Consider the following 16,111-nt stretch of genomic DNA (forward strand, 5'->3'; position numbering starts at 1 on the left):
AGGGAAAGAGGGAGGGAGGGAAGGAAAGAGGGAGGGAGGGAAGGAAGAGGGAGGGAGGAAGGAAAGAGGGAGGGAGGGAAGGAAAAGAGGGAGGGAGAGGAGGGGAAGGAAAGAGGGAGGGAGGAAGGAAAGAGGGAGGGAGGGAGAAGGAAAGAGGGAGGAGAGGGAAGGGATGGAAGGAAAGAGGGAGGGAGGGAAGGAAAGAGGGAGGGAGGGAAGGAAGGAGGAGGGAGAGGGAGGAGAGGGAAGGAAGGAAAGAGGGAGAGGGAGGGAAGGAAAGAGGGAGGGAGGGAAGGGAAGGAAAGAGGGGAGGGAGGGAGGGAAGGAAAGAGGGAGGGAGGGAAGGAAAGAGGAGAGGGAGGGAGGGAAGGAAAGAAGGAGGGAGGGAGGGAAGGAAAGAGGGGAGGGAGGGAGGGAAGGAAAGAGGGAGGGGAGGGATGGAAGAGTAAGAGGGAGAGGGAGGGAGGGAAGGAAAGAGGGGAGGGAGGGAGGGAAGGAAAGAGGGAGGTAGGGAGGGAAGGAACGAGGGAGGGAGGGAGGGAAGGAAAGAGGGAGGGTGGGAGGGAAGGAAAGAGGGAGGGAGGGAGGGAAGGAAGAGGGTGGAGGGAGGGAGGGCAAGGAAAGAGAGGGAGGGAGGGAGGGAGGGAAAGAGGGAGGGAGGGAGGGAGGGAAAGAGGGGAGGAGGGAGGGAGGGAAAGAGGGAGGGAGGGAGGGAAGGAGGGAGGGAGGGAAGGAAAGAAAGAAGGGAGGGAAGGAAAAAAGGAGGAGCGGAAGGAAAGAAAGGAGGGAGGGAAGGAAAGAAAGGAGGGAGGGAAGGAAAGAAAGGAGGGAGGGAAGGAAAGAAAGGAGGGAGGGAAGGAAAGAAAGGAGGGAGCGGGAAGGAAAGAAAGGAGGGAGGGAAGGAAAGAAAGGAGGGAGGGAAGGAAAGAAAGGAGGGAGGGGAAGGAAAGAAAGGAGGGAGGGAAGGAAAGAAAGGAGGGAGGGAAGGAAAGAAAGGAGGAGGGAGGAAGGAAAGAAAGAAGGGGAGAAGGGAGGGAAGGAAAGAAAAGTGAGGTATGGGGAGGGTGAAAGGAAAAGGAGACCAAGCAAGGTAATCATGACTGAGGTGACGGTTCAGGTTGGGGCCTGCAAGTTGCTCATTCAGATGGGAGCTGTATTTGGGACTGGCTCCCCCCAGGGTCAACCCAGACAGAATTTTAATGCCGAATACGGAGCCGCTCTGGGGCCGTGCCAAGAGTGGGATTCAGAGGGTCCAAACTGGTTTAACATTAACACTCTTACAGCCAGCAGCGAAAGGAGACTTTCCAGCGAGAACCCGGGTTTCATTGGCAACCACCCGCCTCCCCCCCCGGTCGGTCCAGATTTGAAAGGAATCTGCTTTCGACTGTCCAATCACATTTAATGTAGACCTTCAGAAGACTCGAGCACAGGAACTTCCTCTGCTGCTGAAAGGAACAACTGCTCAACACCTTGTTACACCCCAGATTATTTTATCACTGACAGTCCTGTTAATTTTAATTCATTAAATATTTTCCAAGTGTGCAAATGAGGCCTGGTGAGGACTTTTAACGGTGTATTCACAGGGGTAAGGTGGTCAGTTAAACCCCCGCTTGCAGTCACACTGTTTTATGTGCCAGGATTTTCTATCCAATTTTGTTTTTAATGCCAGAATACTAAACGACAATCTGTAAAGTAACAGGGGGTCACGGAACACACACTTAAGTTTCCCCACCCCTTCCCAAACTTACTGGGGTACCATTGTTCAGGGACCACAAATATAAGATAGTCACTAATAAAGCCAATAAGGAATTCAGGAGAAACTTCTTTACCCAGAGAGTGGTGAGAATGTGGAATTCCGCTCCCACAGGGAGAAAATGAGGCAAATATTCATAGATGCATTTAAGGGGAAGCTCGATAAAACACATGAGGGAGAAAGGAATGTGAGCCATGGCTCAAGTGGGTAGCACACTCCCGCTTCTAAGTCGGCAGGTTGTGGTTTCAAGTCCCACTCCAGAGACTTGAAATCTAGGCTGACACTCCCAGTGCAGTGCTGAGGGGGTGCCGTCTTTCGGATGAGACGTTAAACCGAGGGCCCGTCTGCTCGCTCAGGTGGACGTAAAAGATCCCATGGCCACTATTTTTAAAGAGGAGCAGGGGGAGTTGTCCCCAGTGTCCGAGGGCCAACATTTATCCCTCAAATCAACATCATTAAAACCGATTATCTGGTCATTATCGCACTGCTGTTTGTGGGAGCTTGCTGTGCACAAAATGGCTGCTTTACAACAGTGACTACATTTGAAAAGTACTTACAGGAGACTTTGGTTTATCCGGAGGTTGTATGTCCGGAAACCTCGATCTACCGGCAGAAATCAGGAGCCGTTCTGTTAGGTTGTTTTTCTTCTCGTGGCTTTTTTTTTTTTTTTCCCCAACAGTCGGGCTCTGGAAAGTTTCTCTGAAGCTGTTGCTAAGCTACAGAGACGCTTCCAAGGTACGGGCCGACTGTTTGAAGCTGTTGCTAAGCAACAGTGTTTGTTGTCAGATACAGAAATCTCCGTATGCTTCAACATTAACTTTGTATGTCTGGCAGTTTTGATAGATCGGCAACAGCTCGGTCCCGTCGGTGCCGGATATAACAAAGTTTCCTGTAATTGGCTTTGGGACGTCCTAGGTCATGAAAGGCTTTCTTTTTTCTCTTTTTAGAAAGCTATGCTGATAGGGTGAGATGAAGTAGGGTGGGAGGAGGCTCGTGTGGAGCATAGACACCGGCACGGACCAGTTGGGCCGAATGACCTGTATCTGAGCTACAAATTCTATGCAATTCGATGTTACCAGCAGCGGTGCAGCATCTCACCAAGTGGCCATTCACCATCTTTGAGACAATCTGGCCCAGGGGAGTGGGAGTATGCAGGAACATAAGAACATAAGAAATAGGAGCAGGAGGAGGCTGTTCGACCCCTTGAGCCTGCCCCGCCATTCAATATTGATCATGGCTGATCTGATCTTGGCCTCAACTTCACTTTCCCGCCCGCTCCCCATAACCCTTGATTCCCCTGTTTTTCAAAAATCTGTCTATCTCCGCCTTGAATATATTCAATGACTCCGCCTCCACAGCTCTCTGGGGTAGAGAATTCCAAAGATTCACGACCCTCTGAGAAGAAATTCCTCCTCATCTCCGTCTTAAATGGGCAACCTCTTATCCTGAAACTATGCCCCCTAGTTCTAGATTCCCCCACGAGGGGAAACATCCTCTCAGCATCTACCCTGTCAAGTCCCTTCAGAATCTTATATGTTTCAATAAGATCACCTCTCATTCTTCTAAACTCCAATGAGTATAGGCCCAACCTGCTCAACCTTTCCTCAAAGGATCATCAGACTCCCAAACCTTGTCCTCAACCTTAGACCTGGACAAACAACCCAGAGAACATCCCACCGTGGCAGATTGGGAATTTGAATTTAGTTTAAAATAAAAAGCTGGCGTCAGTACGAGCGACCATGAAACTGTCGGATTGTCATAAAAACCCAACGGGTTCACTAATGTCCTTCAGGGAAGGAAACCTGCCGTCCTTACCCGGTCTGGCCTAAATATGTGACTCCAGACCCAGAGCAATGTGGTGGGCGCCTAACAGCCCCTCTGAAGTAGCCTAGAAAGCCACTGGGAATGGGCAATAAATGCCAGCAACGCCCACATCTCGAGATGAATTTTTAAAAAGAAAAACAAGGAAAAGACAACTTAATGTATAAATACACAAATATCTGCTCTCTGAAGTCGCTTAAGCAAGCCACTCCAATGCATCAGAAGTTCTACACTGCAACGGTTCAAGAAGGCGGCCCACCAGCACCTTCTCAGGGCAGCTAGCGGATGGGCAACAAATGGCAGCCTTGCCAGCAACGTCCACAGCCCCAGAATAAATATATTCAAAACAGTTCAGTTCTATCCCGAGGCTGTGGCCCCCTGGTTCTAGACTCCCCAGCCAAGGGAAACATTCTCCCAGCATCCACCCTATCAAGCCCCGTGATAATTTTGTATGCTTCAATGAGATCCCCTCTCTTCCTCACTTCACCCCTGAACAGCCTAGCTCAGGATTTGAGGACAGGTGTAAAGAAGTCTCACTCCAATTATATAGGGCCTTGGTGAGACCACACCTGGAGTACTGTGTACAATTTTGGTCTCCTTACCTAAGGAAGGATATACCTGTCATAGAGGGAGTGCAACGAAGGTTCACGAGATTGATTCCTGGGATGGCGGGACTGTCGTATGAGAAGAGATTGAGTAAACTAGGCCTGTATTCTCTTGAATTCAGAAGAATAAGAGGGGATCTCATTGAAGCATTCAAAATTATTACAGGGCTTGATACTGGGAGAATGTTTCCCTTGGCTGGGGAGTCTAGAACCAGGGGCCACAGCCTCAGGATAAAGGGTAGGCCATTCAGGACTGAGATGAGAAGAAATTTCTTCACGTAGAGGGTGGTGAATCTTTGGAATTCTCTACCCCAGAGGGCTGTGGAGGCTCAGTCATTGGGTATATTCAATACAGAAGTCGATAGATTTCTGACTAGTAAGGGCATCAAGGGATATGGCGATAGGGCTGGTGAATGGAATTGAGGCAGAAGATCAGCCATGATCTCATTGAATGGCGGCGGAGGCTCGAGGGGCCGAATGGCCGACTCCTGCGCCTAGTTCTTATGTTATGTTCTACGATTAAGGTAGTTGTGAAATGAACCAGAGACGACATGAGGAAAACCTTTTTTTACACACCAAGTTATGATGATCTGGAATGCACTGACTGAAAGGGCGGTGGAAGCAGATTCAATAGTTACTTTCAAAAGGGAATTGAATAAATTCATGAAGGGGAAATATTTGCAGGGCTATGGGACTATTTGGGTAGCTCTTTCAAAGAGCCAGCACAAGCACGACTGGCTGAATGGCCTCCTTCTGTGCTGTATCATTCTATGATTTTATGATTCAATGGCCTAGCCTCAACAGCTTTTTGGGGGCGAGTTCCAGATTTCCACTACCCTTTGTGTGAAGAAGTGCTTCCTCACTTCACCCCTGAACAGCCTAGCTCTAATTTCTAAGGTCATGTCCCCTTGTTCTTCTTTTCACAAAGGGTAGCAGAAATCTGGAACTCTCTCTACCTATCTCTGTAATCTCCTTCAGCCCCACCGCACCCCCCCCTCCCGAGATAACTGCGCTCCTCTAACTCTGCCCACTTGAGCATCCCGGATTCTAATCGCTCAACCATTGGCGGCCGTGCCTTCTGTTGCCTGGGCCTGAAGCTCTGGAATTCCCTGCCTAAACCTCTCCGCCTCTCTACCTCGGTTTCCTCCTTTAAGACGCTCCTTAAAACCTACCTGTTTGACCAAGCTTTTGGTCATCTGCCCTAATTTCTCCTTATGTGGCTCGGTGTCAAATTTTTTGTCTTATAATACTCCTGTGAAGTGCTTTGGGACGTTTTACTACGTTAAAGGCGCTATATAAATACAAATTGTTGTTGTTCTGGACTCCCCCCCCCACCAGAGGAAATTGTTTCTCTCTTATCTACCCTATCATTTCCTTTAATCATCGTAAACACCTCAGATCTACTCCCAGTTCATCCGCTGCGTCTTACTTTACAAGCCAGTCAGTCAATATGGACGACGGTTGCACAGCACAGTCCCAAGAAATACCACGGGCCCAGTCAACCTAAACACCCTGTGGCAGGTGCAAGTTCCAAATCGGCTCCATATATTCAAAGCAGATCCGCCAATCGCAGAAAGGGAAGCTTTAGCTTACCGTCTTCGGGAGTAACAAAGATCCGAAACAGCACACCTATTCTCCCGGATCAGGATTGGAAAAAAAAACCCCAATCAATCCCTCTTTCTGCTTCACAACAGCCATACTAGAGTACGGAACCACTGATGTACAAACAGAAATAGCTACAGAACAGAAACCGTCTGGGAAATGTTCTTACGCAGCGCCGATTTTAATCGCTCCACCACTGGCGGCCGTGCCGTCAGCTGCCCGGGCCCTAAACCTCTCCGCCTCTCTTTCCTCCTCTTCTTTAAGACGTTCCTTAAATCCTGCCTCTTTGACCCAAGTTTTTGGTCACCCGTCCTAATATCGCCTTGTGTGGCACGGTGTCACATTTTCTCTCCTGTGAAGCGCCTTGGGACGGTTTACTAAAGGCGCTCTATCGATCTTAAATTGGTGCAGTTATCCCGGATAATAATCTGATCCAGGTTTAGTCCCTGATTAAGACAAACTGTTGTGGGGGAAAATGCTCCGCCTGCACACATGTGAAAAGAACTTTGTGGATGAGGGCTTGTTTATTTGTCCCAGACTCGTGCAGTTTGCAAGAGTCTCCCAACGAGAAATATTAACCCAATGCTCTCTTTTAGAAACCAACACGGAAAGTTCTGGAAACGCACAGCAGCTCCATCAGCACAAAAGACTGACGAATCAGCCGCAGACCCTCCGCCAGAACCCAATGCTAACTGGGGAGATTAGCAGCAGTTGCTGAAAGCTTGGTCACAGGGGTGGGTTTCGAGGAGGGCCTTTCAAGGAGGGGAGGGAATTCCAGCAAGGGCGCCTTGTGATAATGTCCATTTTTGATCCTAATCAGTCTCGGATAGTCTTGCCGTCTCCAGTAATATCACACAGCAGACTTTGCAACAAGCTTAGATCTTGCCCTTCACATCTTAGTCATTGTTAAGTACAAGACTCCTGTTCTAGCCGTTATTGAAACTTTGATACAGCTTTGGACTTGGTCTTTGCACGGCTCGTGGGCAATTTTCTCAATGGGCCAATTTTCTGGTTCCCTCCTGAAGATAGTGACCAATACTAGGTGCCGCCAGCCAATGTTCCCCCTAATTTTTATTTTGGGTGTGCGGGACAGCTGCATGGCCGCGCAGCTTAGCAGGAACGTTGCCACCAGCCCTCTCGTAATGACACCGATTCACCGAGTAGGCGGTTTATATCTCCGGTCTAGACTGATTCCTCATTAGACAGAGAGAGCTGCTCGGTCGTAACAGTTTGGGAATTTGAACTGATTTTTTTTTTTTTTAAATCAGGAAATAAAAACCTGGTCTCAGTAAAACGTGACCATGAAGCTGTGGGATTGTCGTAAAATGCCAACTGGTTCACTCATGTCCTGTCGGGAAGAAAACCTGCCGTCCTTACCCGGTCTGGACCTATATGTGACTCTTAACTGCTCTCTGAAATGGCCAAGCAAGCCACACACAGCTGTATCCAGGGGCAACGAGGGGGGTGGCCAATAAATGCCAGCCTTGCCACCGACGCCCACATCTCAAGAATGAATAAACAAAAGCAAAATCTCTTACGCCTTGAGAGTGAAAGACTTCGCCCAGTGGCACAGAGTCTTTGCTGGATGGGACCCAAGATCAGAGAAGTGTGGTGTGGCAGTTAGCGGGCTCAGTTTGCAGTGCTCCAAATTTCCCAGCCATTAACAGGAATCACCGGGAACACCAGGAACTGGACAGTACTTCCTTCGAGCAAGAATCCATGGCAGGAGCGGAGTCTCACACTTTTTTGGGGCTTGAATGAATTCTGTGGCATTCTCGGTCTCTAAAATAGCTCCAGTGGCCGTTCTTCATGTTACGACCCTGGACAATGAGGCACAGCAGGGCATCCCAGCCAAGCCTGTTCCTGTCCTTACCCAACACCCACACAATCCAAGCAAGCAGGGGGCTTTCAGGAATTGGAACTCCCGATTGATTTTTCCTCTCAATGTGTGTAAAAAAAAAAGACTTGCATTTTTATAGTGCCTTTCGGATGAGATGTTAAACCAAGGCCCCTTTACAGTGTCAGCTGTGGCTCAGTGGGTAGCACCCTCGTCTCTGAGTCAGAAGGTTGTGGGTTCAAGTCCCACTCCAGAGACTTGAGCACAAAATTCTAGGCTGACATTCCACTGCAGTGCTGAGGGAGTGCTGCACTGTCGGAGGTGCTGTCTTTCAGATGAGATGTTAAACTGAGGCCCCATCTGCTCTCTCAGGTGGATGTAAAAGATCCTATGCCACTATTTCGAAGAAGAGCAGGGGAGTTCTCCCCAGTGTCCTGGTCACTATCTATCCCTCAATCAACATCACTAAAACAGATTATTTGGTCATTATCACATTGCTGTTTGTGGGAGCTTGCTGTGCGCAAATTGGCTGCCGAATTTCCTACATTACAACAGTGATTACACTCCAAAAAATACTTCATTGGCTGTAAAGTGCTTTGGGACATCTGGTGGTTGTGAAAGGCACTATATAAATGCAAGTCTTGCTTTTTCTTTTTTTTTCTGCCCTCTCAGATATTAAAGATCCCATGACACTATTTCGAAGATGAGCAGGGGAGTGTCCTGGCCAATATTTATCCTTCAAATAGCACCACGGGCTCATACAGCACAGAAGGAGGCCATTCAGCCCACCGTGCCTGCGCACCCACCTCTTTGAAAGAGCTATCCAATTAGTCCCACTTCCCTGCCCGTTCCCTGTAGCCCTTCACATTTTTCGCCTTCAATTATTTATTAATTTCACTTTTGAAACTCATCACTTATACATTTATCTCATTGCCCTTTGTGGGAGCTTGCTGTGCTCAAATTGAATGCCGCATTTCCCTAGTGACTAGACTTTGGAACAAAAAACACTTCATCGGCTGTAAAGCGCGTTGGGACGTCCTGAGGACATGCAAGGCGCTATAGAAATGCAAGTCTTTCTTTATTAAAAGTCAAAAGCAAAATTCCAACTAATGCTGCAGGTGACAGAGTACAATTAAAGCCACACACAATACTAACAGGAACTCCTAAATATTAAAACACATTATATTTTTACACAAATTGGTAAACTGCTTCCACAGCACTCAACGGTGCTGCATTATTGAGAAGGTCTGGCTTGCAAGCCCAGAATTCCCATTTCCCCCCCCCGCCGCCCCACATCCCAACCCCTGCTAGAAATGTGTGTGTGTGGAGGTTGGGCAGGGCAGAATCAGGCTCGACTGTGCTGACACCCTATCCACAAGTTCTCCTAGCCTGCCAACACGTGTCATCGAGGCTCACCCCAGGAATGGCCGCTAAAGGGTGACCGCCGTCTTAATGGGTGACCGCTGTCTTAATGGGTGGTATCCCAGCAAGGACACCACATCTTGAGGATGAGGAGAAAGGGAAGAAAACAGGAAAGGAAAAGAAAATCTGGAACTCTCTTCCCCCAAAAAGCTGTTGAGGCTGGGGGTCAATTGAAAATTTCAAAACGGAGATGCATAGCGTTTTGTTAGACACGGGCATTAAGGGTTACAAAAACCAAGGTGGGTAGATGGAGTCAAGATACAGATCAGTCATTGAATGATGGAACAGGTTCGAGGGGCTGAATGGCCTCCTCTTGTTCCTCTGTTTCAAATTAAACTAAAAGTCCCCCCAAAAATCTTTTGTTTTTAACCCACCTTCCAAATTTATTATTGTTGTTAAAATGGCACTGGCCTTCGATTGGACTCAGCTGTTGCTACGGTAACAGCAAAGGCCATTTTCAGCCCTCACTGTAACCGTACATTCTTCCCCCAACTCCCTATGGGATATACACAGGTTCTTTACACTCAGCAGGGTAGGGCTGGAGTTGCGGGGACGCAGTATTCCAGCTCTGCCTGGTGGCTTTGAACAAGCATCTTAAACACAGTGGGCTGCAATTAAAGGTCAAGTGACAAAAGAGGCCTTCCTTCTCCTCTGGATCAAACTGTGTTCATTGAATTGCCACTCACACTTTTGCCAGAAATACAAAGCAATCAATCACCGCTTAAGAGATCCTTAAAAATCTGTCCTCGTATTATTCGGTAAAAATGTTCTCTCATTTTTTTCAGTTGTCTACAGTGCTAAGTGTTTGATCAAACAACAACTTGTGTTTATCCAGCGCCTTTAACACAGTAAAACGTTCCAAGGCGCTTCACGGGAGCGATTATAAAACAAAATTTGACACCGAGCCACACAAGGAGAAATTAGGGCAGGTGACCAAAAGCTTGGTCAAAGAGGTAGGTTTTAAGGAGCATCTTAAAGGAGGAGAGAGAGGTAGAGAGGCGGAGAGGTTTAGGGAGGGAATTCCAGAGCTTAGGGCCCAGGCAGCTGAAGGCACGGCCGCCAATGGTGGAGCGATGATAATTAGGGATGCTCAAGAGGGCAGAATTAGAGCGCAGAGATCTCTTGGAGGGTTGTGGGGCTGAAGGAGATTACAGAGATAGGGAGGGGTGAGGCCTTGGAGGGGTTTGAAAACAAGGGTGAGAATTTTTAAATCGTTTATTGAAACAGAAAGTGCAGGACATCATGAAGGTTGAAAAGAACTGAGAAGATAAGTCAGGAGAAAGGGGCTGGGTGATGCCAAGTTTGGACTTTAACAGCCTGTAGACTGTAGAAGAGAAAGGGATCCATGTTGGAGCGTGCCTACCCTATACCTCTACCTCCCTCCTCCTTTAAGACCCTCCTTAAAACTCACTTCTTTGACCAAGCTTTTGGTCGCCTTTGCTAGTATAATGCCTCTGTGAAGCACCTTGAGATGTTTTTCTATGTTGATAGCACAGGTGGAGGACATTAAGCCCATCATGTCTGCGCCGGCCGAAAAAGTGTTATCCAGCCTAATCCCACTTTCCAGCTCTTGGTCCGTAGCCCTGTAGATTACAGCACTTCAAGTGCTTACCCAAGTAGGTTGTTGTTGAGAGAAGTATGAGAAAGAAAGAGTTTGAATGGAAGACAGTGTACTAAGTCTTGATTTCAATACTGCGGTTACAAGGAGTAGGAAGGCAGTGTTGGAGATTAGGAGGAACAAGACAGGAGATATCGGAGCAGCAATGGCCACAGTCGCCTTGATGGAGACAAGACAGATTGTGACAGAGAGCATGGAGTCTAGGATAGAGAGAAGATCCATTTCTGAACCAATCAAACAGTCTTTGAAAAGCTGATAATTAGTTTACCGTCAACATTTGCTTCCGAGACTTTTGATTTGCACAAATTATAATCTTTTCCTTCCTTCAGCTGCCTGGGGCCCTAAGCTCTGGAATTCCCTGCCTAAACCTCTCCGCCTCTCTCTCCTCCTTTAAGAGATCTGCGCTCCTCTAATTCTGCCCTCTTGAGCATGCCTGATTATAATCGCTCAACCATTGACGGCCGTGCCTTCAGCTGCCTGGGCCCTAAGCTCTGGAATTCTCTCCCTAAACCTCTCCGCCTCGCGACCTCACTTTTTCCTTCTTTGAGACGCTCCTTAAAACCGACCTCTTTGACCAAGCTTTTGCTCACCTGTCCTAATAAGTCCTTACATGGCTCGGTGTCAGATTCTCCGCGTTAACGCTCCGGTGAAGCGCCCTGGGACGTTTTTCTACGTTAACGGAGCTATATAAATGCACAAGTTGTTGTTGTACCTATCTGAGCAATGACATGGCAGGTTTTTTTTTTAGGTTAAAGGCACTATATAAATCCCTGAAACCTGTGTCGTCTTATCTCCACTCTCTATTGCGGAGCATCCTTTGAAACACTGCATTACCCCTCCCCTCATCAGCGTTCTGACCACCGAACATACTGAGAAACGATAAATTTACTTGCCCATAACTCAGTGACACAGCCTCAGCCTGCCAGCAGAGTTTGCCCTGAATGAATTAGCACGACCGTCTCGGAGAAGTCCTCATTACTCAAGCAGTTGTACAAATCAAAACAACCGTGCAGTTCCTGGATCCCTCTGAAGAATAACCCTTTGTTGGCTGGATTACTTTTTGCGCGCTATAGCATCCTGTGGGTTAGAATTTCACAACACGTCCCATTTTACCCCCTCCCTCCCTTTAAAACTCTTTCTTTTTGTTGCATTCATCGACCCCAGGACGTCCCAAAGCACTTTTACAGCCAATTAAGAACATAAGAAATAACAGCGGGAATAGGCCATTTGGCCCTTCGAGTCTGCTCCCGCCATTCAATAAGATCATGGCTGATGTTCTACCGCATCTCCACTTTCCTGCACTATCCCCATATTCCTGGATTCCCTTAATATTCAAAAATCTATCGATCGCTATCTTGAATATACTCTTGAAGTGGAGTCACTGTTGCAATGCAGGAAACGCGGCAGCCAATTTGCGCACAGCAAGCTCCCACAAACAGCAATGTGATAATGACCAGATAATTTGTTTTAGTGATGTTGGTTGAGGGATAAATATTGGCAGGACACCAAGAAGAACCCCCTCTGCTCTTTTTCAAAATAGTGCCATTGAATCTTGTCTGTCCACCTGAGAGAGCAGACGGGGCCTCGGTTTAACGTCTCATCCGAAAGACCGCACCTCCAACAGTGCAGCGCTCCCTCAGTACTGCCCTGGGAGTGTCAGCCTAGATTATGTGCTCAGTTCTGTGGGGTGGGGCTTGAACTCACGACCTTCTGACTCAGAGGCGAGAGTGCTACCCACTATGCCACGGCTAACACCTACACCTGAGGGATGATAGTGCTGGGGAATGGAACACTTTAGAATTCAGGCCCTCAATTTCGGGACCAGGCAGTCTCGGGTCAAGTTAGGCTGGCGTGGAACATAAACACCGGAATGGACCTTTTGGGCCGAAGAGCCTTTTTTTTGCTGTAAAGTCACCCCATGGACTCTCGAATGAGATTGCCAATTAGTAACAAACCTTTGACAGTTTGGTGCCTTGGGCACAAGTCCACTAGGAACTGGACAGAGGCCTTCACCCCCATCAGTGCGGGTTGCACATGATCCCAGACATGACATGCTCACGTGCAACCCCTCACACCTAGTCCACTTGCCCAGACATTGGTATTTCACAGCCAACTTTGAAAAAAATCCTGAAGGTGCTGATTCATAGAACCATAGAATAGGAGCAGGCGTAGGCCATTCGGCCCATCGAGCCTGCTCCACCATTCAACATGATCATGGCTGATCCTCTATATGGGTCCTGATCATTCACCAGTACCTCACCCAACTGCTCATACTTCTTGCGTGAACCGGCATGATGAATGCCGACGGGCTATTCGACTCGGGGAGCATCACGGTCAAGCCTGGTCCAGGTACGCGTGCACAAGAGGATCAGGGCCAATGTTTGCGTTAAGTTGCGTGGCCACGCAGCGCTCTGGAGGTCCTGCACAGACCGCTCGCAGCTTTTAAATGGGAAAACCCGCGCAGGCGCGAAAATTTGAATGGACCACGCACCCCGAAAAAAGTTAGCGGGAACATTGATCAGGACAGCAGTAAGGAGCAGGGAGCCCTTGGCTGATTTCTCCCCTCTCTAGAGCAGGGGCCAATGAAGCGAAATCTAATTACGCTCCTTGTGGCCAGCTAATTCAGTATAGACCGGGGCAGGCCAGATCACTGTGGTGTAGAAATATGTTTGCTGCTGCATTTACCCACTGAGCCACTAGGGGACCTGTAGTGACATCAACTTGAAAGACATCAACTTCTATGGGCTTCACAGGAAAGTGTGAACAAGGTGAGCATTTTCGTACCTGAACCCAGAAGTGAAGGTTCTATCGATAGACTTGGGATGCCTCCGCTGTGGCTTGTTGATGGTGTTAATTTTGGAAGTGCGGGGCTAGTGATGCACCCGGTTGGGTCGGTTGCTGATGATGTTATGAGGGAGATGGGGATGGCCAGACTGGCGCTGCTCTCGTTTTTGCTCCCTTTGGGCCTCCCCCGCCCGTGCTTGCTCTTCTTGCTGCCCTTGTGCTTCTTCTCCTTCACCGTCTCTTCCTCGTCCGCCCCGGTGACCGGCTGGGGCCGCTTGTAGCCGGCTCCTCCGCTGGAAGAGCCGCCCATCCCGCTGGAAGTCCTGAAGTCCCCGGGCGAGCTCTCCGAGGCCTTCTTCTGGGCCGCGGGAGCGAGGCCGAAACGCATCAAGGAGTTAAAGCCCGACAGGGACCCCTCGGGGGTGAAAACGTCCCCTTTTGCTGCGTCGTAGGAGGCCGGGCTCTGCGAGGTGCCCCGGCCCGCTGGGTAAGTGTCCCCTCGCAGTTCAGGCTTGGTAAATACTCCGACCTCCTGGGACGGCTGCAGTGAACTGCTGGAGGTGCTCAGGAGACTGCCTGTAATGGAATAACAAACACACAACTCATTCTTAAAGCTGCTGTACAGTAAACAACACTGAAGCCTCGCCCTCCTCCTCACACTCTCAACTGCCAGGAACCTGCCCCCTTCCGTTTATAACGAGGGCCATTTTTCTTTAAAGCGTACAGTTTGTGCTTCCCTTCACATTAAAGCAGCTTATTAATGTCCCATTCTCACCTTTAAACACATGCTAATCTCTAACTGTTTGTCTAAGTGGATCGCTTTAGCACCTCATTACTGGCAATTATCAGTACCCAGCGATTCGAAGTGTCACCTCATGCTTTTAAGAGCTTTCAATCATTTTAAATGGCGCTATTAATGTAAATATAATTTCTCTTAATAAATGTGTGTGTTAAAAACGACAGAACACCCCATTGTATGCCTGTTACTGACTTTTCCCTGCGTGAAGGCTGCCTGGTGACGATTGACTGGAAATATTGGGCAGGATTTTCCACTTGGCTGATTTTGATTTTACAGAAGGTAAATTAAAAATGTTTTTGAAATGTTACCTCAAAAGGCAACAAGTTAGTCACTAAAAGACTTGCATTTATATGTAAAACCTTTCACAACTTCAGGATGTCCCAAAGCACTTTACAGTCAACTATAGAATGGTTACAGCACAGGAGGAGGCCATTCGGCCCTTCGAGCCTGTGCCGGCTCTCTGCAAGAACACTTCAGCTAGTCCCACTCCCCCGCCCTTTCCCCGTAGCCCTGCAATTTTTTTTTCCTTCTGGTACTTATCCAACTCCCTTTTGAAAGCCACGATTGAATCTGCCTCCACCACCCTCTCAGGCAGTGCATTCCAGATCCTAACCACTCGCTGCGTAAACAATGTTTTTCCTCATGTCACCTTTTGTTCTTTTGCCAATCACCTTAAATCTGTGTCCTCTGGTTCTCGACCCTTCCGCCAATGGGAACAGTTTCCCTCTATCTGCTCCTTCTAGACCCCTCATGATTTTGAACACCTCTATCAAATCTCCTCTCAACCTTCTGCTCCAAAAGGAGAACAACCCCAGCTTCTCCAGTCTATCCAGGAAACTGAAGTCCCTCATCCCTGGAACCATTCTCGTAAAATCTTTTCAGCACCCTCTCTAAGGCCTTCACATCCAACGATGTACTTTTTGAAGTGTAGTCACTGTTGGAATGTAGCAACAGAGTGTAGGAGAATGAAGGGCGAGCTGATCGAGGTGTTTAAAAAGTTAAAAGGCTTTGATCGGGTAGATACGGAGAAACTATTTCCTCTGGCGAAGGTATCAAGAACAAAAGGGGCATAACCTTAAAATTAGAGCTAGGCCGTTCAGGAGTGAGATCAGGCAGCATTTCTTCACACAAGAAATTTTGCAACTCTCTCCCAATTTTCCCGTTAAGCTGCCGCCCAGCTGTCTGGAGGTCCCGCGCAGGCCGATTACCCGCTTTTCAAATGGGGCATTTTGCACAAGAGTGAAATTTTTAACTGGGCTACATAAGGGACCACGCACCCAAAAACAATTAGGGGGGGGGAGGGGGGGGGGGGGGAACATTGCTCTCTCCCCAAAGGGCTGTGGATGCTTAGGGTCAATTGGAGCTTTCACGACTGAGAGCGATAAGATTTTTGTACGGTAAGGGTATCAAGGGAAATAAAGCCAAGGCAGGAAAGTGGAGTTGAGGGGCAGATCAGCCATGATCTGATTGAATGGCGAAGCATGCCAGAGGGGCTGAATGGCCTCCTCCTGTTCCTATCTCACTGCTGTTTGTGGGACCTTGCTGTGCGCAAAACAGCTACCACATTCGTCTACTTAACAACAGTGGGACTACACTTCAAAGTAGTTAATTATCTGAAAGGCAAGATGAAGTGACATACCGATGCATATCTTTTACCTTTAATGCTTCCCGCATAAACTTTGTTTTGACATTTCCCTGTCCATTATAATTAATTTGCCTTCCTTAGAACATTTCAAAAGTAATTCATGAGCTGTGAAGTGCTTTGGGAGGCCCAGAGGACATGAAAGGCGCTAGATAAATGCAAATTCTTTCTTTCGATTGAACTCAGCAGTGATGCCTGGCAGGTGAAGAAAAAGGCGCGTGGGGGGAG

At 48.3% G+C, this 16,111-nt stretch overlaps 1 protein-coding gene across 1 annotated transcript in view; it reads right to left on the reverse strand.

The window, feature by feature from the left end:
* Window positions 1-13,263: 13,263 nt before the first annotated feature.
* The window catches only part of LOC147101031 (protein AF-10-like), an 84,763-nt gene continuing 81,915 nt past the window's right edge, over window positions 13,264-16,111 (reverse strand). The window contains exon 7 of the mRNA XM_085966012.1: window positions 13,264-14,018. Coding sequence (XP_085822138.1) covers window positions 13,390-14,018 — 629 coding nt within the window. The 3' untranslated portion in view covers window positions 13,264-13,389. The remainder of the gene's footprint in view (window positions 14,019-16,111) is intronic.

The sequence above is a fragment of the Somniosus microcephalus genome, chromosome 24 (genome assembly GCF_052327205.1).
Source record: "Somniosus microcephalus isolate GS21.2 chromosome 24, FLI_Smic_1.0, whole genome shotgun sequence".
Classification (NCBI taxonomy): domain Eukaryota; kingdom Metazoa; phylum Chordata; class Chondrichthyes; order Squaliformes; family Somniosidae; genus Somniosus; species Somniosus microcephalus.